We start from the raw sequence: 20,972 nt of genomic DNA, 5'->3' as shown, positions 1-20,972 counted from the left end.
TGGAGCAAGCAACCAGTTGACAGGAAGCAGACATGGGATTATTAAGAAAAAAAAAAAAAACCCATATAGTTTAAGAGGGAGTCAGGAGGACAGATAGGCGAACAGGAAGTTGAGGGAGGGACATTCGGTTTGAAGGAGGGACTTAAGAAATATCAGCTGAGGAGGAAGGTCAACTGGGTGCTTTCTCTGCCTCTCTGAGCTAGCATCTGATTCCTGACGAGTCTTCATTGATAAAAATCAAACAATTGAGATGTTGTTAAAAGAAGAATTGCTCTGGAGAGATGGCTCAGTGGTTAGGAGCACTGACTGCTCTTCCAGAGGTCCTGAGTTCGATTCCCAGCAACCACATGGTGGCTCACAACCATCTGTGATGAGATCTGATGCCCTCTTCTGGTGTGTCTGAAGGCAGCTACAGTGGACTTATATATAATAAATAAATAAATGTTTAAAAAAAAAAAGAAGAAGAAGAATTGCTGGGGCTGGGGATTTAGCTCAGTGGTAGAGCGCTTACCTAGGAAGCGCAAGGCCCTGGGTTCGGTCCCCAGCTCCGAAAAAAAAGAACCAAAAAAAAAAAAAAAAAGAAGAATTGCTGCTATAATTAGTCTAATGTCTGAGTTCCTTCAGTCATGCTACTGCATGGCTAGGATGGATGCCTTGAAGTTGAATTACTGGGCCAGTGTTTAGGTAAGCACACCTGTAGTTTTAGTCAATAAACATTCTCTTAGGTGTTCTGTCTTGTTCTCTAATTTCTTGACAGTTACCTTTCTAAAGCATGAACCTGACCATGTTGATTTGCTCTAATGTGATGACTGAGTGGTACATTCATTATACAAATCCCACAAACTCATATTGGCCTAAAATAAAAAAGATGCCACCAAGCATGGTAGTCCAAAACCTGGAGACCCAGCATGTAGAAACATTCAGAAGGTCGAGATAAACTGAAGGACAGCCTGGCCTGTGAGATAAGACCCTGTCTGAAAAACAAAAGCCAGAGAGTATAAGAGAATAAGTATTTATCCTGCCTTTCCAGTATGATTTAGAGTTTAGAAAAACAAAGTGGTGTGGGGAACTTACTCTCTCACCCTCCCTTTCTCATTTGAGTTATGTAGCAACCTATGCTGGCTACAAGTACATGATTCTTCTGCCTCAGCCTTCCCTGTACTGGCAATCTTGCAGGCACGTGCCATCGTACCCTATAAAATGATTGCCATTACTAAATATGGAAAGAATGAGAGTGAAAAGAAAAATGCTTTTATACGCCAGTATATTATTCAGATAGCCACTAAGCAGTTGAATAAAACCACTAGATGAAAAGTTCAGGGAAACCTTAAAGTGCCAGGACACACTCATTACTAAAAGGAAAGTCGCACACCATTGTTTGCTTCCTGATACAATGCAATATGAAGTACTTTGACCCATCTAGGTATCCCTACCAAAAAGGTAAATAGGAAATTACAGGGCTTAGAGAAGTGAGTTTATACCACTTAAAAAAAAAAAGTCATATTCCCCCCTGCCAAAAAAAAACATGTTTCAGGAGCTGAAGAGATCTCAGCGGTTCAGTTGTGGTTCAGTTCCCAGCAACCACATGGTGACTCACAACCATCTGTAATGAAATCCGATACCCTCTTCTGGTATGCCTGAAGACAGCAACTGTGTATGTGCTCACATACATAAACCAAATCTTTTTTTTTTTTTTTTCGGAGCTGGGGACCGAACCCAGGGCCTTGCGCTTGCTAGGCAAGCACTCTACCATTGAGCTAAATCCCCAACCCCCATAAACTAAATCTTAAAAAAAAAAAAAAAAGAAAGAAAGAAAAAGAAAAAGGAGCATGTTTCTTTTGAGTGCCAGTGATGGAAACACCAGATCTACAGACAAGGCCAGTGAGATACTCTGCCATGAGCCATAGCTCAGCCTGCTTTTTGAAATACAACAGTTAGTTGTATGCATTTGTTTCAACTCTGATTCAAAGCGACCTGCTATAAAAAGCCAATATTGAGACAACCATGGACGTTTGTTTATGGGTTAGATAATACTAAGGAAGCATTGTTTGGTATGTGTGGTCTTCCATAGTTTTAAAAGACACATCCAAGTTTGCAAGATTGAAAATGATCAGTGTCTGGGATTTGCCACACAGTTAACTTCAGCAAGGAAAAAAAACTAAGGGGCTGGAGAGATAAAGTTGTCACCTGACTGTCACCCTCGTGTGCCCCACCCCACAAGTAAATGTAATAAAAACAAAGGCCAGTTCATGGCATATTTCATTCAGCACTTGGGAAGTGGAGGAGCCTGAGCTCAAGGCTAGCAACAGCTACAGAGTTCAAGGCTGGGAGACCTTGCCTCAAAGGAAGCAATAAGTGGCAAGTTTTGGTAATTGTTGTATCTATGATGAGAATTCTGGGGCTGGAGAGATGGCTCAGCCGTCAAGAGCACTGACTGCTCTTCCTGAGGTCCTGCATTCAATTCCCAGCAACCACATGGTGGCTCACAGCCATCTGTAATGAGATTTGTTGCCCTCTTTGTGTTGTGTCTGAAGACAGCCACAGTAATGAATAAATCTTAAAAAAGAGGGAGAGAGAATTCTGTGCACAGTTCCCTCTCCCTTTGTCCTACATGAAAATTTAAAAACACAACAAAATACACTTTTATAGACACAAAGATGATTTCTGTTCCATAGGTTACTGGTAGTTGGTCTCTCAGTCAAGCCCCAGTCTACCTTTGCAGCTTCAGCTATCAACATTAAGCTTCCTTTCTGGCGTCACCATTCTTGACTCTGAAACTGGCCATCCCCTCTAAGGACCATGTTTCGTGTGTCTATGCTGGGTTTTTTTTTTTTTTCCCTGATGCTTTGCTTGCCAAGAAAACTATTTTTTAAGGACTTGGTCAGGTGTTACTCAGTGAAGACACACAACTATGCTAGATCCAGTCACATCATTCTAAAACCATTCTTTTTTTAAGATTTATTTATTTATTATATATAAGTACACTGTAGCTGTCTTCAGACACGCCAGAAGAGGGCATCAGATCTCATTACAGATGGTTGTGAGCCACCATGTGGTTGCTGGGATTTGAACTCAGGACCTCTAGAAGAGCAGGCAGTGCTTTTTTTTTTTTTTTTTCTTTTTTTTCAGAGCTGGGGATCGAACCCAGGGCCTTGCGCTTCCTAGGCAAGCGCTCTACCACTGAGCTAAATCCCCAACCCCGCAGGCAGTGCTTTTAACCACTGAGCCATCTCTCCAGCCCCAGTCACATATTCTATGATCTTGCTTGTGCTGCCCAGAGTTTAGCTCACACTGAAGAAACTTTGTCTTCCTACACTGTATGGTAACCTGAAGCCCATAAAAGAAAGCAAGGCACTGTGGCTCGTACCTGCAATCCCCAGCACTTGGAGGATATGAGGAAAACCAACACCATTAAAAAGAAATCAAACTACGTGTGGGTCCATTTGCATCACACGTATGCAGGTGCCACTGAAGACCCACGGGTATCAGATATTTTGGAACTGGAAGTAGATGAGGCACTGGAATATGCGTTCTGGAATCTGAAACCAAAGCCTCTGCAAGAATAGCAAGCCACTTTCCTCACCCCCATTTTGTTTAAGGCAGGTTCCCTTGTAGTCCAGGCTGGCCTCAAGTTCATTGTGGCCTTGAAATCTGATTCCTTTGTCACTGCCTTAGCCATCATCCCTAGCATTTTAGCCAACAACTTGTCTCAGAAGACAATTCCCCTCCCAAAGGACTAGGAACATAGCTGAGCCTGTCATACACGCATGAAGTTCTGGGCTCAGTCTCCAGTGTCTCATATACCACAGGTGTTTGTGCACATCTGTAACCTCAGTACTTGGAAAGTTGAAGCCAGGGGATAGTTAAATTCAGGGTCATCCTTTTTTTTTAAAGATTTATTTATTCATGTATGTGAGTACACTGCCACCGTCTTCAGACATACCAGAAGAGGGCATTAGATCCCATTACAGATGGTTGTGAGCCACCATGTGGTTGCTAGGAATTGAACTCAGGACCTCTGGAAGAGCAGTCTGTGCTCTTAACCTCTGAGCCATCTCCCCAGCCCAGGGTCATTTTTTTTTTTTTTTTTGCTGGGGGGTGAGGGTTAGGGGAGGTTTCTCTGTGTAACCTTGGGTGTCCTTCACTTGTTCTGTTGACCAGGCTGGCCTTGAACTCTGAGATCTGTCTGCCTCTCACTCCTTAGTGTTGGGATTAAAGCCAAAGGCTTAGCAAGCACAAGGCCCTGGGTTCGGTCCCCAGCTCGGGGGGGGGGGGGGGGGGGAGCCAAAGGCTTGTGTCAGACCACTGGTGATTTCTTTCTTTTCTGTTTTTGAGACAGGGATTCACTATGTAGTTTAGGCTGGCCTCAGACAGTTTAGGCTGGCCTCAGACTACAGAGATCCACTCCTGCTTCCTGATGGAAGGTGTGTTATCACTTTACCTCAAGGTCATCTTTGATCACAGTTCTAGGTTACATAAAACCCTGCCCAAAAACTGAAAATCCTTTTTAGATTTATTATTTTATGTGTGTAAGTACAATGTAACTGTCTTCAGACACACCAGAAGAGGGCATCAGACCCCATTACAGAGGCTTGTTGGGAATTGAACTCAGATCTCTGGAAGAGCAGTCAGTTCTCTTAAGGTCTGAGCCATCTCTCCAGCCCCAAATAAAAATCTTCAGGATGATTTGGATTCAGAATTCTTGTGACCACATCCTGACTTAAGTTCTGATGAACTGTTGTCTTAAGTAAATGACTTCTTATGCCTCAGCTGTGTTCCCTTGACTAAGTAACTTAACCTCTCTGTGACTTCCTTTACTCATGTGTAAGATTTCATATAGATATATTAATCTCTGTATCATTAGAAAAGGGCACAGCTATTTCTGACATAAATGCCAATTGAGAGCTGGTTGTGGTGGCACATGCCTTAATTCCAGCATTCAGGAAGCAGAGACAGGTCATCCTGGTCTTCAGAGTTTTATGACAGCCAGAGATACACACAGAAACCCTGTCTCAAAAAGCCAATAAATAGACAAATTACTAAGTGCCAACATATTATTAAGGATGGGACTTGTGCTGTAGATGGCCTCACAGCCTTGTTCAAGGTAATCATGTGTTCTAAGACTAAGTTATAGCTCCAGCTTTCCACTAGGTCTTTCTGTACCTGCATCTGAGTATTGGGGATAAAGACCTACTATTTATAGCTATGACTTAGTTTATTCCTTCTCGTTCCTGCCTCAGGTACTACACAAAATAGTAGCACTAATGACTCAAGACATGATTAACTTTTTGTTAAAAAATGTTTTTATTTCCAATTATGTTCACTTAGGTTTTTACTTGAGTCAGGGTTTCTTTATGTAATCCTGGAACTGTAGTAGTATAGACCAGGCTGGCCTCAAACTTGGGAAATCTAATTGCCTTTGCCTACCGAGTGCTGGGATTAAAGGCAAGGGCTAGCATGCCTAGCTATCGTGTGTGTGTATTTTGTCTGTGTGTATATGTACTACAAGCATGCCTGCTGCCTGAGGTGGCAATGGATATCCTGAAACTAGTGTCAATGGATATCCTGAAACTAGTGTTCCAGATGGGCCTGAGCCACCATGGGGGTGCTGGGTATCTAACACAAGTCCTCTGGAAAAATAGCCAGTGCTCTTTTTTTTTTTTTTTTTTTGACCCAATTGGTAAGATATAATTACCCACTTAAACATACAATGTCCGGTACCATCCATCCCTTAAGAACATTGATAACGGGGTTGGGGATTTAGCTCAGTGGTAGAGCGCTTGCCTAGGAAGCGCAAGGCCCTGGGTTTGGTCCCCAGCTCCGGAAAAAAAAAAAAAAAAAAAAAAGGAACATTGATAACAACCTGTAAATACACAGAGCAGAATCTTTACATCAGCCTCCATTGTCCTGCCACACCTTCCCTTAGCCAGTGCTCTTAACCACTGAGCCACCTCTCCAACTCCAACTCAAAAGTAATTGCTTTTGAAACAAAGTCTCACTCTATAACCCTAGCTGTCTTGGAACTCACATGGAGACCAGGCTGGCCTTTAAGTTTAAAAGACTGGCTACCCCTGCTGGGATTAAAGGAGAATTCTGGGAACGCTACCATGCTTGGCCTATGAATAGGTCTGTTGCCTAGTCAAACCATCTTGTTCCAAGCACTGTCCTGGAGCTAACCATTTTAGAAGGGTTTCTATAGACAGATTCAAGTAGGTGATGAAGGCCGCAGAGTGTGGGTTCCTGACTTACGAGGTACAAAGGCAGCAGAGTTATGGCAGTAAGGAATAAGTTTTTTATTGACCCTTGATGCCTTTCATTGGTCACTACTCTTGACTCGGAGGACAACAGGCACAGAACTGCAAGGGATCATGCCCAACTCTGTGATCACCAGATCCACAAGCTCGGGGGGAGTCACGTCATAGACCAGATTCAACAACCGGAGTGATGAGTTGTTCTGCCAGTTCGCCAGGGTCACCTGGTCTCCCCGCTTACACTGGAGATCGTCAGGGTCATCTGCAAAGAGAAGCGGGCGTCAAAGTCCTTCTAGAGAAGGTGTGGTTAACCTCCCCTTCCCGTGTCAAGTTTCCTCAGGTCCCCGAAAGCCTCCATTCTATTCTGCTTACCTAGCTCGTTGGAGACAAAGGCATCGGTCTGCACGCGTTCACAGAACTTGTATGTTTCACAGCAGACCAGTACTGGAACATTATGAGCTCGGGCCACCAGGGCCAACTGTGCTGTCCCTACCCTCGACATCACAGATCCATTGGCCAGGAGTGCATGAGCTCCCAATAGCACCTTAGAAACCTGTTTATTTTAGACAATGTGGAAATGAGGGGAAAATGTCCTGTTATATCAGTATATAATAAAGTTCCCCACTCCTGCCCAGAAGAGCAACAGTAAGCAACAATGTGGTTACATTGGCTGCTCTTAGAAAATACCTTGCTGTCTTATATCATCCCAGAACAGAACAGTGAAACTGTCCATTCCTACTAATGGCTGCTACTTTAATATAATTCTTGTAACAGCTAACCTGTACTACCGCACTGCATATAGCAGATGCTTTTGCCTTTTCTTCCTTTTTTTTTTTTTTTTTTTTGGTTCTTTTTTTCGGAGCTGGGGACCGAACCCAGGGCCTTGCACTTCCTAGGCAAGCGCTCTACCACTGAGCTAAATCCCCAACCCCCTTTTCTTCCTTTTTTTAATATTTATTTGTTGTATGAGTGCTCTGCTGCATATACACCCAAATGCCAGAAGAGGGCATCGGATCACCTTACAGATGGTCATGAGCTACCATGCGTCTGCTGGGAATTGAACTCCCGACCTCTAGAAGAGCAGCCAGTGCTCTTCACTAGTTGAGCCACTTCACCAACCATTTCTGTTGGCTTTTTGAGACAGCGTTTCTCTGGGTAGCCCTGGCTGTCCTGGAACTCACTCTGTAGACCAGGCTGGCCTCAAACTCAGAGATCACCTGTCTAGGGCTCCTGAATGCCACACCCAGAAGCTAGCTTCTTTTTCCTATTAAGGATAAAAGTGTTGGGTATGGTGCACACCTTTGATCCCACGACTTGGGAAGCAAAGACAAGCAGAACTCTGTGGGTTCCAGGCCAGCCAGGACTACACAATGAGACCTTGATTCTCCTCCTCCCCTCCAAAAAAAGCTACACAGAGAACCCTTTCTCCCCAAAATATAAACAAACAAACAAATACATGAATGAAATGAGTAAGGGCCACTGAGGTGGCTCACTGGGTAAAGTCACTGTGAAGCCTGGATTTCTGAGTTCCAGCCTCAGGACATAAATGGTGGAAAGAAAGATCTGCCTCAGCCTGGTATGGTGGCAGGTGAATCTCTGTGAGTTCAAGGCCAGCCTGGTCTACAAATTGAGCTCTAGAACAGCCAGGACTACAGAGAAACCTTGTCTCTAAAAACCAATAAAAAACAAACAAAAAAAAAAAAAGAAAGAAAGAAAAAAGAAAGAAGAGAAAGAACTGACTTCTGATGGTGTCCTGACTTCCACATGGGAACTGGGGCACACTGCCTTTCCCTACTCCACCACCTTATTCCCTTATTCCCCGCCTCAATAAAAAAAAAAAAAAGGAACAAAGGTAAGACTATTAAGTTGGTGTTACTATATCCGTCTCTTTTATGTCTAGAGTTGCTTTCCTGTGAGAATGCTCACCTCTGGGAGCACATAGGAGGCCGCAGGAATCAGCAGATAGGAGGTAGGGACCCCAGCACGGACCAGACAGTGGAGCATATGCCTTCCCTCCAGCCGGGGCCGGCTGTCTACCACCACCACCCGGAAGCGCCTGCCCTCAACCCAGGCCTCCTGGAGAATTCTCGACACCAGAGATGAGCTTGATATGGAGGGAGAAGAGATGTTTGTTATAAAGCAGCCTGTTTGCAAAGGCAAGGGCAGACCTTTCTTCTGCTGTCCCCCTCCCTAGTTTTCTGTCAGGTGTTGACCGTACCATCCATATACTAGGATCACGTCCCCATCACTGATCTTCTTAGAAGCAAATCGTGAAATTGCCTGAGATGCAAGCACAATCTTCTCTTGCACATACCGATCGATGGCTTCTTTAAGTTCTGACTTGGCCTAAATGTTGAGAGAACATGGATGCGGTTCACCCTCTGGTTGGCATGCCATAAGTCCCAAGCACGGTGGCACGCACCTTTGATCCCAGCACTCAGGCAGGAGGATCTCTGAATTCGAGGCCAACTTGGCCTATCTATTGAGCTCTAGGTCAGCCAAGACTACACAGACTGTCTTAAAACGAAAATCCCCATGCCAATGGGTCTAAGTACAAGTGCCTAAGTGCTCACCTAAGCAATGACGAGGGCCCTGTGGCATGTCTATACACATCTTCTGGGAGCTCAGAACATGCTGCTTATCCTAACCACAGCTGCATGCCTCTCCCATTCCCAGAATCCTTCCTTCCTCACCTCTTCTTCCCGCTTGGAGCTGCTCATACCAGTGACTTCCTTGTTAAAGAACTTGATGGCGTTACACATGCTGGCCGACATGGGGCGGCACTGGGTCAGGAAGCTGCAACAACAATACCTCAGGTTTGTGCAACTGGTTAGGACTTAAAGGGAGAGCAAGATGAAGGTCGAGAAGGGCATCAGAAAGGACCAGTACGGTGCAGATGGACCCACATGGCTGTGCTCACCTGATGTAGGGTTTTAGTTTATTTACAAGATCCCTGGAGAGTTCCTCATTGGGAGGTGTTGTGTAATCCTGAATCACCTATAGAATACAAAATGCCCCTTAAAGGAAGGTCTCTAATATGGGACCAGGGCAAGCTACACTAGGGAAGTATTCAGACTGTGAGTCATTGCTTCTTTGACCCAGAGAGGACCCTGGAGGAGCCGTGCTGGGGCAGTCTTAGGGGAATGGGGCAGTCATAGAGAATAGAACTGGACGTACCTGCTGCAGAGCGTGGAGCAGCGCTATGCACCGGGCATTGGAGCCACTGACAAGGCCCTGGGAGTACTGCAGACCGAGTCGCACCATGGCTGGGTGGATCACAGAGGATGGGATGCTGACGGGACGGTGGTGTCACAGACTTTTTAAAGGAACTTGAGTACCTCTTGGCCCCTGCCCCTCATGAGAAGGAACTGCCTTCACTAGCAGGGGCTTCCTCATTTCTTGCAGTTTTACCTTGAGTTTTTACCACACCCGCCCACACATCCCACCTCAAATTTCCAGTTACTTTTAACACTGAGTTCCTCAATCTCCTCAGACTTCAAAGTTATGACACCAAGATCCTACCTCATGTACTGGGTTAAGGAGCTTTGTCTGCTGTACTGGGGTAGGTGGGAGAAGAGACTGACTTTGGATCCATAATCCTTTCTTGTAGGAACCTTGACAAAACAAAGGAATGTAAGTAATCAAATGAGACAAGTGGAGAAATAAAGTAAACTCATTTCTTTGACCCCAATACCCTTGTGCTTTTCCACACCTTTTCTTTGCCTAAGGCAATTCTCCAGGCCAACCCACATCCTACCTGTTGTCGATCTGGCTTTCTAAGGAGCCTCCTCAGAAGTGTGGGGTCATCAGCCTGGGTGTGCTCAGGGACACGCTTCACTCCTGAAAGTTAAGGAGATGCTTTCAAGACTCAATACATCTTTTTTTTTTTTTTTTTTTTTTTTGGTTCTTTTTTTCGGAGCTGGGGACCGAACCCAGGGCCTTGCGCTTCCTAGGCAAGCGCTCTACCACTGAGCTAAATCCCCAGCCCCGACTCAATACATCTTTAAATGGGTGACACGTTCAGTGCGTGTGGAACAGCATGGCACACAGGGAGTTGGGAAGATGGAGTTGGGTAGTCACAACAGGGGCAGGGATGGAGTTTACAGAAAAACTTTAAACTATGTCTCCCACGTTGGCAGGAGAATTGGGGCAACTGGATCGTGAACATGAAGAGGAGATTGATACCTGAGGTGGCTTCTCCAGCTGTGCTGGGGCAGGCCTGAGGAGAGGGTCCTCCTTGTTCCCCTTTTCTGGCCTGTTTCAGGGCCCGCTCTGCCTCCTGCTTGGCTCTCCTTTCTGCTCGAAGTTCTGCCTTACTCCGGCCAGCTGGAAGTTTCTCCCCAGTAGTGCCTCCCAACTGACTACCAGTTCCTTGAAGTTCTCTGACTGGGTCTATTAAAGACAGACGGAAGAGGTGCCCAAGTCCTAGGATGGTGATCTCTTTGCCCCAACCGAAGTTTACCTTTTACGGTATCTAGTTTTTTTTCTCCCCCTTTTTTGACTGAGGCTGGAATTCACCAGAGATCCACCTGCCTCTGCCTCCTTAGTTCTAGGATTAAAGGTGTGCTATGAGCCACCACCACCTGGTTCTGCCTTTCAAGTAACCTCTTTTGTATTTGCTCAAATCAACTTTGTGCTATCTCCCTTTGCAAATCCCTCAACCAGCATCCTACCCCAGCCTTTTAAAGAGTCCCCGCACCTTGACGTTGAGCTGCAGATACAGCAGAGCCAATTTCTTGGTCTGCCCCCTTTTCCTCCTTCCGTTTCTTCTTCTGCTGTTTCTTTTCTTTCCGAAGCTGAAGCTTCTCTTCTTGGGTCAACTCCCGCCCCGCTGCCTGAGACACAGACACGGGAACTGCTCTACCCCAGGCAATTCCAAAAGAGTATCAACAGTACTGGACGCTTACTAGAGTCCCACAAGGTTAAGTTCCTAACTATCTGACTTGTTACAAGTCTACATAAATAAGAGAGAAACTTATTCAGAGCCGTAGTCAGACAACGTTAAGCTCTGTAAAAATCTCCTAGTTCTACCAAGAAATGAACTGAAAAGGGTGGGAGTCGGGACCGAATGAGGGTGACACAGCTTTCGGTGTAACTCTTGACAGGCGACTTGGGAGGTCTCTCCCTCACTTACCCCGGGCCGAGGTGAAAGTTCTGTCTTCATCTCGGATCTCGATTCTGCATCAGAAAACAGGGCACAGAGTGAGCCAGAGAGGCTCCGGGAGGACTTGGGGAGATTCGTCGGCGCAGCTGGCTGCTGGGTTGGCATGACCACAGCTCGGCTGCCGGGCGCGAGGCGCTCCAGGATCCGCGTGGGGACGCACTGCGCGGCAGGATCAAAGGACAGGCGGGGGAGGAAAAGGGTCAGTCACCCTTCTGGGAACAGCGGGCAAGCAGCACCGGGCTGCGCCCTAGATCGTGTAAACCAGCGTCCCGCGATGCGAAGAAACCTGGCGGCAAGGCCCAGAGGCCCTTGGTACCCCGCATCATCGATCCAGTGCTCATCTGCTCTTCTACCACTTGGCGCATCTAGCCCTTTACTCACCTTCGCGAACAGCCACCGCCACCGCAGCCATGACTGTGGGTCCTAGGCTCCTCCCGCCGAGGTCACTCACGCTACAGCGCCACCTGGGCTGCAGGCTCCCCTGACGCCTCCCGCGGAGTCAGTGCCCAGGGACTACAACTTCCGACGTGCACTGGGTCTCGCCCCGGACTACGGGTCGCGACGACGACCAAGAGATGTTGAGTTCCCAACTAGGATAGTCTCCGGCCCACGACTACAGCTCCCAGCATGCCGAGGTTGCTGCTCGCAGAGCCGACGTCTTACAGCTTTCCCACCTCGGAGTTCAGGCCCCCCAAAATGGCGAACTGGGCTGCGGAGACGCGCTGAGTGGCGGAGGCAAGCGAGCAGAGCCGCTGAGGCCCTGGTAGTACGGAGCTCTGCCTTAGGGAACATGCACTTTTCCATTCCTGAAACCGAGTCCCGCAGCGGGGACAGCGGCGGCTCCACCTACGTGGTGAGGAGCTGCTAGAGCTGGGCCGGGGCGGGGATAACGGGCCGGAGCTCTCTCGGAGCGGCCTCCAGCCTTTGAACCTCACTGGAAGCTAGCCATCTCATGTCTCAGCTTCCAACTGAAGTTACCCCAAGCTCCAATAGGTTCTTTGGGCGATTGCTCCTCCCGGCCAGGCCGCGACTGCTCTGGTGGTGGGCATTGCTGTCATCTCTGGGAGGGAGACTGCCGCACAAGCGCCCGAGTTTCCTTTTGACTGGGTCTTCTGTTTGGAACCCGGACCTGGGGGAAAACACAGGCTCAATCCCGGGAAGTCTCGGAGCGTTGCTCAGACGGATCTGTCTGGCAACTTCTGGCCAGGTTTCAGTGGGCAAAAGGTGGTTTGGACTTCGACCCTTAAGTGTTTGCCTGTTTTTGTGTCCTCAGGCCTATAACATTCACGTGAATGGAGTCCTGCACTGTCGTGTGCGCTACAGCCAGCTCCTGGGGCTGCACGAGCAGGTGGGACTAGCACCCCGGTTTAGACGCAGCTTCAAGTCCTTCCATTCTCATGGGCAATAATCCTCCCCTTTCGTTACATTACCCTTTAATCACGGCTACAGTGGAAGGTGGACTTTGTTAGCGTGACATTTCCGGAAACTGAGCGGCTTGTCTCGCACAATTCCCTCTTCCCTTCTCACATCCTTCCTTCTTTTCTGAGCTGTCTGTTTTTTCACCCTTTGCCACTGCATGGAAAAACTGAACCCTGTCTGTCACCTAAGCTATAACTTGGAAACTCATTTCCCTGCTTAATACAAACCATTCATTTATTTCCTTGTATGTTCTTGGTCCCTTTCAGTGTATAAGATATGCAGTGGCAATTTCCACTGATGCAATGTTTCCCTTCCTCACCAGATAGTGAGCTCTGTATTTAAGTCTGTAGAGAGCCATGGCTCTACTAGCTGTCAGTCCTGAGCAAGTTACCTAATTTCTTCGGGCCTCTAGTTTCTCCAGATGAAAAGTAGATTCTTTGATCAGCAAAGTCCCTTCAACACACCGAGCATACTTTGACTTTGTTATTTGTGTACATACGTGTTCCCTATAAATGTTCTCTACTGAACAGTCTTGCTAGATAAATCAAAGGGCTCTCGGACCCCATGAAAATCCACCCTACAATGTAAAGGTGCTCGTACACATTAATACGTACAAGAATTTATTCCTAAGATCCTTGGGGTCCTGGCTCTGCCAAAGTCATCTTTTGTCACATGACTTAGAGTTGTTACAGGAACCCAAGAGGACTTGGGTTAATCTCATTTGTCACCTCTCAGTTCCTGTGTTTATGTGAAGAATTGTATCTCTTTGTCTACACAGCTTCGGAAGGAGTATGGGGCCAATGTGCTTCCTGCATTCCCCCCAAAGAAGCTTTTCTCTTTGACGCCTGCAGAGGTAGAACAGAGGAGGGAACAGTTAGAGAAGTACATGCAAGCTGGTGAGTGCGTGGATAAACTCTAGGCCGTTTTGAGAGATTGAAATCAGGTGGCTCTGCAAATGCCCCATCTTAATGGTTAGATTTAGGAAGTCTCTTGTCTGATGTTAATCAGCAAAGCTGCCTCGGGCTTTAAACTTTCCATATTAGTAAAGCAGCGTGGAAACTGATCTCTATAGAAAGTAGAGAAATACTAGTATAATACTAAGAGTAATTTGTGGGGAGGACTTTGTATCTGATATGCTTTAGATTAACATCATTGTTATTTCCCTAGTTCTGTAGACTGGACTCAACTAGATGGCAACCAAGGGTGGGGCAGGTGAAGAATTTATGCAAACAGTGTGTGAGGTGAGGCCAGCTGGGAATGTGGCAGGCCACCATCAGCCCAGGAAATGGGGTTGGGGGACCTACTAAGAGGAGGACTCGGGGAAGCCAGGAGTGAATTTTAAGTCACTAGAATGTTGTTCTCTTGACCCCACAGTTCGGCAAGATCCATTGCTTGGGAGCAGTGAGACCTTTAATAGCTTTCTACGTCGGGCCCAACAGGTAAGGCTTTGGGTAGAGGCTATATTTAAGAGAAAGACCTGATGGGGAACCATGTCATTTTAATTACATGGTTACTTCCTGGTATTTAAAAAAAAAAAAAAAAAAAAAAAAAAAAAAAAAACAAAGCTTCTGCTGTACCACCGAAGTGAAGGGAAGGCCAGCCTTTATTTAAGGGTGATACTGGAGGGAGTTAGGAGAGTGGGGTGCATCTGAGCTGCACCCTAGAGCTACAGTAACAAGGCAGTGCCCCATCTCACTTGCTCACACAGGAGACACAACAGGTCCCCACAGAGGAGGTTTCCTTGGAAGTGTTGCTCAGTGACGGACAGAAAGTTCTGGTCAATGTGCTAACTTCTGACCAGACGGAAGACGTCCTGGAGGTAAGATGTCTGTTGAAGACAGCCCAAGTGCCCAGGGCACACTAGGTTCTGCACTAAAACAGCTGGTTGGATAAGTTGTACTTCCTGTTCCTAGGCCGTGGCTGCAAAGCTGGATCTTCCAGATGACTTGATCGGATATTTTAGTCTCTTCCTTGTTCGAGAAAAAGAAGATGGCGCCTTTTCTTGTGAGTGTCGCTGGCCTTTGCTGCTTACGCTTCAGGCAATGAGTTCCTGAGGTCAGAGTGGGATGTCTCCTCCAAGCATGCCCATGGCTCCCCCTCCTCTTTAGTCTGATCACATTTTGCTTTTTTAATCTGTAGTTGTACGGAAGCTTCAGGAGTTTGAGCTGCCTTACGTATCTGTCACCAGTCTTCGGAGTCAAGAGTATAAGATCGTGCTCAGAAAGAGGTCAGGGCTGAGCCTTAACACAGAAGAGGGCATGGGTTGGAGGGCTGGGCTGCACACTGAAGTAGCTTTATCTGGCCAAGGGAACAATGGTGGATGTTGTACCCACACCTCCCACCTTTCTCCCACTGGCCCACCATTAATGACCCCATAGGTGCAATAGTTTGCTTGCTTGTTTTCCATTCTGCCTTTGCTTAGCACCCCCATTTACCCATTTCCACCTCTTGGCCTCACAGTTACTGGGACTCTGCCTATGACGACGATGTCATGGAGAACCGGGTTGGCCTGAACCTGCTTTATGCCCAGGTGAGTTTGGAGCTGCCTCCGAACCCTTGGCCTGAAGTGACTGTGGTCTTCTACTTTCCCAAGAAAGCCCCATGACTGGTCCTCAGTTCATGGGGGAAGTTCCTAGCACACAGTCAGAGCTCCTGACACTGAGTCTAAACTGGTGAGGTCCAGGCCTCACTGCAGTTAGCTCTCAGTTCATGCTGCGGGGCTCACTTCCCATTCATTGTCTCCACTGTGTGTAGACGGTGTCAGACATCGAGCATGGCTGGATCCTGGTCACCAAGGAGCAGCACCGACAGCTCAAATCTCTGCAAGAGAAGGTCTCCAAAAAGGAGGTGAACCGCTTTTGCCTTGTCTCCCTGCAAGCTCTGAGCTACCCTCTGTCTCGTAACTAACTGAACCTGGTTACCATTTTTCAGTTCTTGCGGCTGGCCCAGACTCTGCGGCACTATGGCTATCTGCGCTTTGATGCCTGTGTGGCTGACTTTCCGGAGAAGGACTGCCCTGTTGTGGTCAGTGCAGGCAACAGTGAGCTCAGTCTCCAGCTGCGACTCCCAGGCCAGCAGCTCCGTGAAGGCTCTTTCCGGGTCACCCGAATGCGGTGCTGGCGGGTCACCTCCTCTGTGAGTTTTTCTTTCTCTCTCTCTCTCTAGTGCTGGCGGGTCACCTCCTCTGTGAGTTTTTCTTTCTCTCTTTTTTTTTTTTCTTTTTTTTTTGAGACAACTTATAGTTATATTCCTGTTTACTGGCCTGGAACTGTGTAGCCCAGTTATTCTTAAACTCATGACCCACCTGCCTCAGCTTTCCAATGGCCGGGATTAGCAGACTTGGCTTTCTTCTGTGAATGGGTATGAGACTGGAGGCATTCTGGCAAGCCGTAAACTTCCAGGATGCAGAGGTCCACAACTTGTCAGAGATGAATTCAGCCTGAGCCCTATTCCTCTTCTAGGTGCCACTCCCCAGTGGGGGTACAAGCACTCCAAGCCGGGGTCGGGGTGAGGTACGCCTGGAACTGGCTTTTGAATACCTCATGAGCAAGGACCGGCTACAGTGGGTCACCATCACCAGCCCACAGGTATGAACCCAATCTCAGAGTTTATGGATAGAACCCTCAGGTCCCCAAGTCTAGGACTCCATGTGAGCGGCGTCCGAGCTGTAGACGTGGGTGGGAATGGCTTCTCTAGTCAGACTGAGCCCTCCTCTTCCCCTCAGGCTATCATGATGAGCATCTGCCTGCAGTCCATGGTAGATGAGCTGATGGTGAAGAAGTCTGGGGGCAGTATCAGGAAGGTAAGCGGCAGGGGCTGAACAGCTGAGGGGCTGTGCTCTCCTGTTTTGTCCTAGGACTAGGGTTTCTCTTGGGTGGGAGGGGAAGTGGTTGGGCTCGGAGATGAATTTTCCTGTCTATATCAGCACTTTGGGTCTGTCCTCAGATGCTGCGTCGGAGGGTGGGGGGCAACCTGAGACGTTCAGACAGCCAGCAAGCAGTGAAGTCCCCACCATTGCTCGTAAGTTAATGTCAGTTAACGCCTTGGCTCCCAGCTCAGCCTTGCCTTCCCTCTGCTCCTAAATCTAACTGTTCTGCTCCTTTCTCCCAGGAATCACCAGATGCCAGCCGGGAATCCATGGTCAAACTCTCAGTGAGTTACAGGGTTGGTGAGGTTGACTGCAGGGGCCTCACAGGCTGCCACCCTCTGACCTGCTTCCCACCTCTATTACAGAGTAAACTGAGTGCGGTGAGCTTGCGGGGAATTGGCAGTCCCAGCACAGATGCCAGTGCCAGTGCCGTCCACGGCAATTTCGCCTTCGAGGGCATTGGAGATGAGGATCTGTAATCTCAGCTGCCTGGATGTCTGCCCTCTACCCAAGAGGAGATTTATACAAACTTACCCTGTGCCTATGCTCCCAAGTTGGAGTCTTTTCCTACCCCCTTCCTACTTGTTCTGTTCCCTCTTGGCCAGGGGCCTCCTAACGTACCTTCCCTTTCTTGGGCTGGCTGCACAAAAGATCACCGTCTCTGTGTCAGAGCTGGCCCTTGATGCCAAATTAGCATTTAGTATTTTGCACAAAGTCCAAGGGACTGTGGCTGCCTGCCTTGGAGAGGAGCTAGAGCTCTCCGTGGATTGCTTCTGACTTTTTAGGGCCAGGCCATGGGCAAAGGGTGGACAGAGGTCTCTGAATGCTCTGAGCAGCTCCCCATCATTAAACACAGCCTGATTGCCACCTACCTTTGGTTCCCTCTCACTGCCCCCGTCACAACAAGGGGTAAGGCCTAAATATTTGCCATTGCCAATTCATCATATAGACATGGCTCTGTTAGTGTTTCCTTTATTATAAAGCACTGAAATAAGTTAAAACAGTAAAAGGCTGGGCAGTTCCCAACCAGTTCATCCGTGGCCCCTGGGAGCAGTGGCGGTGAATCCAAGGTCCTAATCACTTAGCTCATCAGGTACATGAGCCAAGACAAGGCCCCCTGGTCTATATGGCCCCAACCATGGGATTCAGGCTGGTCCATATAATGCCTAGGTTACTCTGTGTGGAGCCCCTGACCAGCGGGGGAGAAAGGGAAAGATGGTTTTCTAGTCCATTTGTATAAAATGCAGGAGGCGTAGGGCTAATTCCTAGGGCCCCAGGTAAAAAGAACCTAACTCAAGGTGAGTCTGTGTGAAGAGCCCTGCTACCAGTAGCACCCAGGGCGGCTGAACCCCGAGTGCTCAAGACAGAGGGTGGGCTATGAGGTGGGGCCCAACCCTCAGGGGCAGAGAGACCAGGCCCTCCTGCTCCACCATGGCCATGCACCTTCTGATGACGCTTGTAGTTGTCCCAGTGGCCTGTGGTGTAAGCACAGGTGGCACAGCGGAAGGGCTTCTCGCCCGTGTGTCGCAGCATATGACGTTTGAGGTTCATGCTCTGGTTGCAGCTGTAGTTGCAAAGGCTACACCGAAAAGGTTTGTCACCAGAGTGGATACGACCGTGACGCTTGAGGTTGGCCAGGTTGCCACAGGCATACGGACAGAGAGGGCACTTGTAGGGCTTTTCTCCTGTGTGGACGCGCTGGTGGCGTTTCAGGTTATCCAGATGCGCAGAGGCGTATGGACAGCGGGCACAGCGGAAGGGCTTCTCACCACTGTGGGTCTTCATGTGCCGGGCCAGGTGGTTGGGGTAGTGAGTAGCAAAGGGGCATAGACTACAGGCAAAGCCTTTGTCACTAGGGCCCTGGGGCCCCCCACTGCCACCCCCTCCAGACTCTCCTCGCATGCAGCGCCCACACATGGCAGTTCCCAACCTGCTGCCCTCACCCTCCTCCAGTTCTTGTCCACAGCCCCGGCAGGTCCAAGGGAACAGTAGCTCTGGCAGTGGTTCTGATCCAGTTCCACACAAACCCTCCCCTTCACCCCGCAGCTGCCCACAATCTGGCAGGAAACTGGTACCACCTGGTGGCACATGGAGACTCAGGTCTGGGAGGATGAGAGCATCTGTGGGAACAATGAGATATGGGCCATTAATCCAAGTATCCCTACTGCTACCTACCAGTGTCCCAAGATCTCTGGTGCTCTTTTTACCTTCTGATCGCCGGGGCATTGTCCCTTCCTGCTCTGTGGGACTGGGAGGCCGGGTTGGTCGTGGAGCACAGCATCGGAAACCACAGGTTGGGCAGGGAGGAGTGGGAGGCCCTGTGTGGGTGCGCTGATGCCGCCTCAGGTTGCCCAGGCTGCTGCAGGCAAAGGGGCAGTGGGGACAGCGGTAGGGCTTCTCGCCAGTATGGGTGCGGGTATGTCGCGTCAGGTTGACGAGCTGGGCTGAGGCGTAGGGGCAGCGGCCACAGCGGAACGGCTTCTCCCCGCTGTGTGTCTGCATGTGCCGCTTCAGGTGGCTCGAGTAGTGGGACACGAAGGCGCAGAGGCGGCATGAGTACAGTAGCCGTGGGGGCAGCGGGGGCCCCCCACCCGGCCCTCCTGCCCCACAACACGGCCCCTCACCTGTCGGCCCCCCACACAGCTGACAGGCTGGGCCTGGCCTCTCACCCCTGGCCTCCCCTGGACCCCTCGCTGGCTCCTCAACTTCACTTTCCGCACTTAGTGCCCGGCCGCCCCCAGACTCATCGTCACTCAGCCCATAGGGAAGTCCAGGTCTGGCTCCCTGAGAGTCTCCTGGTGAAACAGAAAAGGAAGGAGGAAAAAAAAGAAAAAAAAAGAAAGAAACCAATCAACATGGCTCAAGACTGAGTTCCAAATTCTCATTTCTCACAAAAAGCCCCACTTATTCTGCCTCACCTTTGATTTCATTCTATTTGAGCCTAATTACTAACACTAGGGGTGACTTATCATTTCCAACAAATGGAAAATATCACAGGCTTGAAGTGGAGTACAGGCTGATGTGAAGCAACAATATGAGATAAGTAAAAATATAAAGACCCCAAGATCTTTTTTGTAAACCCTGGTTTAGTAAGGCTCCTTTTTATATAAGGCTGATTATGAAATGAAAGCCATCTCAAGTAGGCACAATTTGGAGAAAGTGGGAGCAATGTAGTGCAAATTACACAGAAAGGGCAGATTCTTTTATATGGTTTCCTCTGACTTTAAAAAATACCCAAGAAATAAACGAGGAGAGACTTAAGGGCAGAAACTGAAACCTCAGAACAAAAAGAATCTACTGCTACTAGCCAGAGAGTTTTAAGAGTAGCTTATTTACATAATTCCCTTCCATGAACCTCTTGAGGGGTACATAAGAAATGTGGCTACCCACCCTTGTATTCACACCACCTTTAGCCCGGACCCAGAACTTCAACTCACCAAAATGCTGCTGCTAGGTTGTAAAAAGAAGTGGTGTTTTGGTCGCTAACACCGCCTTCTAAAGGGCTTGAGTTACCAAAAGCCTCTTATCCTTAACCACGACCCTTAAACACACCTTCAGAGTCTCTCTCAAAGCCCATGAGCTGGTCGTTGTGGCCGTCACCTTCCTCCTCTTCCTCTTCCTCTTCGAACTCCAGATCTTGGCCTAGTAGCAAATCACTCTCCAACACCAGAGCCCCAGGTCCTTCGTCGAAGGAATCTTCAGTATCCACTAAAGAGGGGAGGGTGCTTGTGGAATCTCCCTCACAAGCCGTTCCCATAATTCGAACCAGGGAGCCAGCTGTTGTGAACTGCACTTCCCGTACTCGATGACCCTCAGGTTCCTTTAATACTTTGGTAGGGAGCTAAGATCCCAGATCATCCGCCCCTAACCCTCAGGAGTACCCCTTCACCCTGACCTGAGCCCACTCTACTGACCCCACCCCAGTTCCTCCCCGCTCAAGGCCCCTGACCCCTGACCTTTGACCCCCTCGCATTTCACGGGCTGTGGATGGCTTTGCTTCCTTCGGGGCATCGTGACCGGCTCCAGCCCGACGCGCCTCCGGCCCGAGGCCGCCCGGCCCCGCCCCTCCCAGATCGGCCCAGCCGTCGGTCCTTGCTCTTAGGGTCCACGAGCCGCCCCCATACACCGGTGCGGGCCCTGGGCAGCCCCTGGCCCTGGCCCCAGAGCCCAGCTCAGGTCGCTCCCGCCGCCGCCGCCGCTTCCATTCATGGAGCCCCCTACCCCCCTCCGAAGACCAGCTGGTACCTCCGTACCCGCTTCCGCTTCCGCC

The 20,972-nt window shown here is 48.9% G+C and overlaps 3 protein-coding genes across 5 annotated transcripts; 1 reads left to right on the top strand and 2 right to left on the bottom strand.

Annotated features, from left to right (window-relative positions):
• Positions 1–6,269: 6,269 nt before the first annotated feature.
• On the bottom strand, positions 6,270–11,851 carry Eif2b4 (eukaryotic translation initiation factor 2B subunit delta). 2 transcript variants are annotated; one of them, XM_087552138.1, is made up of 13 exons: positions 11,797–11,851; positions 11,386–11,574; positions 10,951–11,086; positions 10,437–10,643; positions 10,009–10,091; positions 9,774–9,865; positions 9,429–9,543; positions 9,172–9,248; positions 8,945–9,047; positions 8,470–8,597; positions 8,178–8,355; positions 6,624–6,804; positions 6,270–6,513 (listed from the first exon to the last, which is right to left on the bottom strand). In XM_087552138.1, exons 2-13 carry the CDS (start codon positions 11,518–11,520, stop codon positions 6,314–6,316), a joined length of 1,635 nt encoding a protein of 544 aa, XP_087408264.1. In that variant the 5' UTR covers positions 11,521–11,574; positions 11,797–11,851; the 3' UTR covers positions 6,270–6,313. The 2 variants fall into 2 exon arrangements, with proteins under 2 accessions (XP_087408264.1, NP_446402.1); NM_053950.1 differs by having other exon boundaries at positions 11,386–11,429; positions 11,797–11,834.
• A 241-nt stretch (positions 11,852–12,092) lies between these two features.
• Snx17 (sorting nexin 17) lies at positions 12,093–17,573 on the top strand. Of its 2 annotated transcripts, none has more exons than XM_087552519.1 (15): positions 12,093–12,178; positions 12,689–12,763; positions 13,613–13,730; positions 14,209–14,273; positions 14,543–14,653; positions 14,748–14,838; positions 14,974–15,061; positions 15,295–15,364; positions 15,589–15,681; positions 15,766–15,969; positions 16,296–16,421; positions 16,559–16,636; positions 16,780–16,854; positions 16,945–16,986; positions 17,068–17,573. In XM_087552519.1, the coding sequence occupies exons 3-15, from the start codon at positions 13,721–13,723 to the stop codon at positions 17,179–17,181; spliced, it is 1,167 nt and encodes a 388-aa protein (XP_087408645.1). In that variant the 5' UTR covers positions 12,093–12,178; positions 12,689–12,763; positions 13,613–13,720; the 3' UTR covers positions 17,182–17,573. The 2 variants fall into 2 exon arrangements, with proteins under 2 accessions (XP_087408645.1, NP_001011981.1); NM_001011981.1 differs by having other exon boundaries at positions 12,101–12,268.
• An 85-nt stretch (positions 17,574–17,658) lies between these two features.
• Positions 17,659–20,920, bottom strand: Zfp513 (zinc finger protein 513). The gene is made up of 4 exons (NM_001012110.2): positions 20,659–20,920; positions 20,255–20,410; positions 18,910–19,497; positions 17,659–18,822 (listed from the first exon to the last, which is right to left on the bottom strand). The coding sequence occupies exons 1-4, from the start codon at positions 20,711–20,713 to the stop codon at positions 17,996–17,998; spliced, it is 1,626 nt and encodes a 541-aa protein (NP_001012110.1). The 5' UTR covers positions 20,714–20,920; the 3' UTR covers positions 17,659–17,995.
• Positions 20,921–20,972: the final 52 nt, after the last annotated feature.

This window comes from Rattus norvegicus, chromosome 6, assembly GCF_021556685.1.
Source record: "Rattus norvegicus strain SHRSP/BbbUtx chromosome 6, alternate assembly SHRSP_T2T, whole genome shotgun sequence".
NCBI classification, from domain to species: domain Eukaryota; kingdom Metazoa; phylum Chordata; class Mammalia; order Rodentia; family Muridae; genus Rattus; species Rattus norvegicus.
This window is presented reverse-complemented; position numbering and strand designations above follow the sequence as displayed.

What these genes read in the sequence shown, in the direction of transcription:
- Zfp513 (NM_001012110.2), bottom strand. Translation starts at nt 20,713, where the DNA reads ATGCCCCGAAGGAAGCAAAGCCATCCACAGCCCGTGAAATGCGAGGGG. An exon ending in GAAATGCGAGGGGGTCAAAG is followed by an intron (nt 20,411 to 20,658) that starts GTCAGGGGTCAG and finishes TCCCCTCTTTAG; the next exon opens with TGGATACTGAAGATTCCTTC. An exon ending in CTTTGAGAGAGACTCTGAAG is followed by an intron (nt 19,498 to 20,254) that starts GTGTGTTTAAGG and finishes CTGTTTCACCAG; the next exon opens with GAGACTCTCAGGGAGCCAGA.
- Snx17 (NM_001011981.1), top strand. Translation starts at nt 12,206, where the DNA reads ATGCACTTTTCCATTCCTGAAACCGAGTCCCGCAGCGGGGACAGCGGC. An exon ending in AAGATCGTGCTCAGAAAGAG is followed by an intron (nt 15,062 to 15,294) that starts GTCAGGGCTGAG and finishes TTGGCCTCACAG; the next exon opens with TTACTGGGACTCTGCCTATG. An exon ending in GCTGGCGGGTCACCTCCTCT is followed by an intron (nt 15,970 to 16,295) that starts GTGAGTTTTTCT and finishes TTCCTCTTCTAG; the next exon opens with GTGCCACTCCCCAGTGGGGG.
- Eif2b4 (XM_087552138.1), bottom strand. Translation starts at nt 11,520, where the DNA reads ATGCCAACCCAGCAGCCAGCTGCGCCGACGAATCTCCCCAAGTCCTCC. An exon ending in TGCTCCACGCTCTGCAGCAG is followed by an intron (nt 9,249 to 9,428) that starts GTACGTCCAGTT and finishes TGTATTCTATAG; the next exon opens with GTGATTCAGGATTACACAAC. An exon ending in GCTCCAAGCGGGAAGAAGAG is followed by an intron (nt 8,598 to 8,944) that starts GTGAGGAAGGAA and finishes CTCAACATTTAG; the next exon opens with GCCAAGTCAGAACTTAAAGA.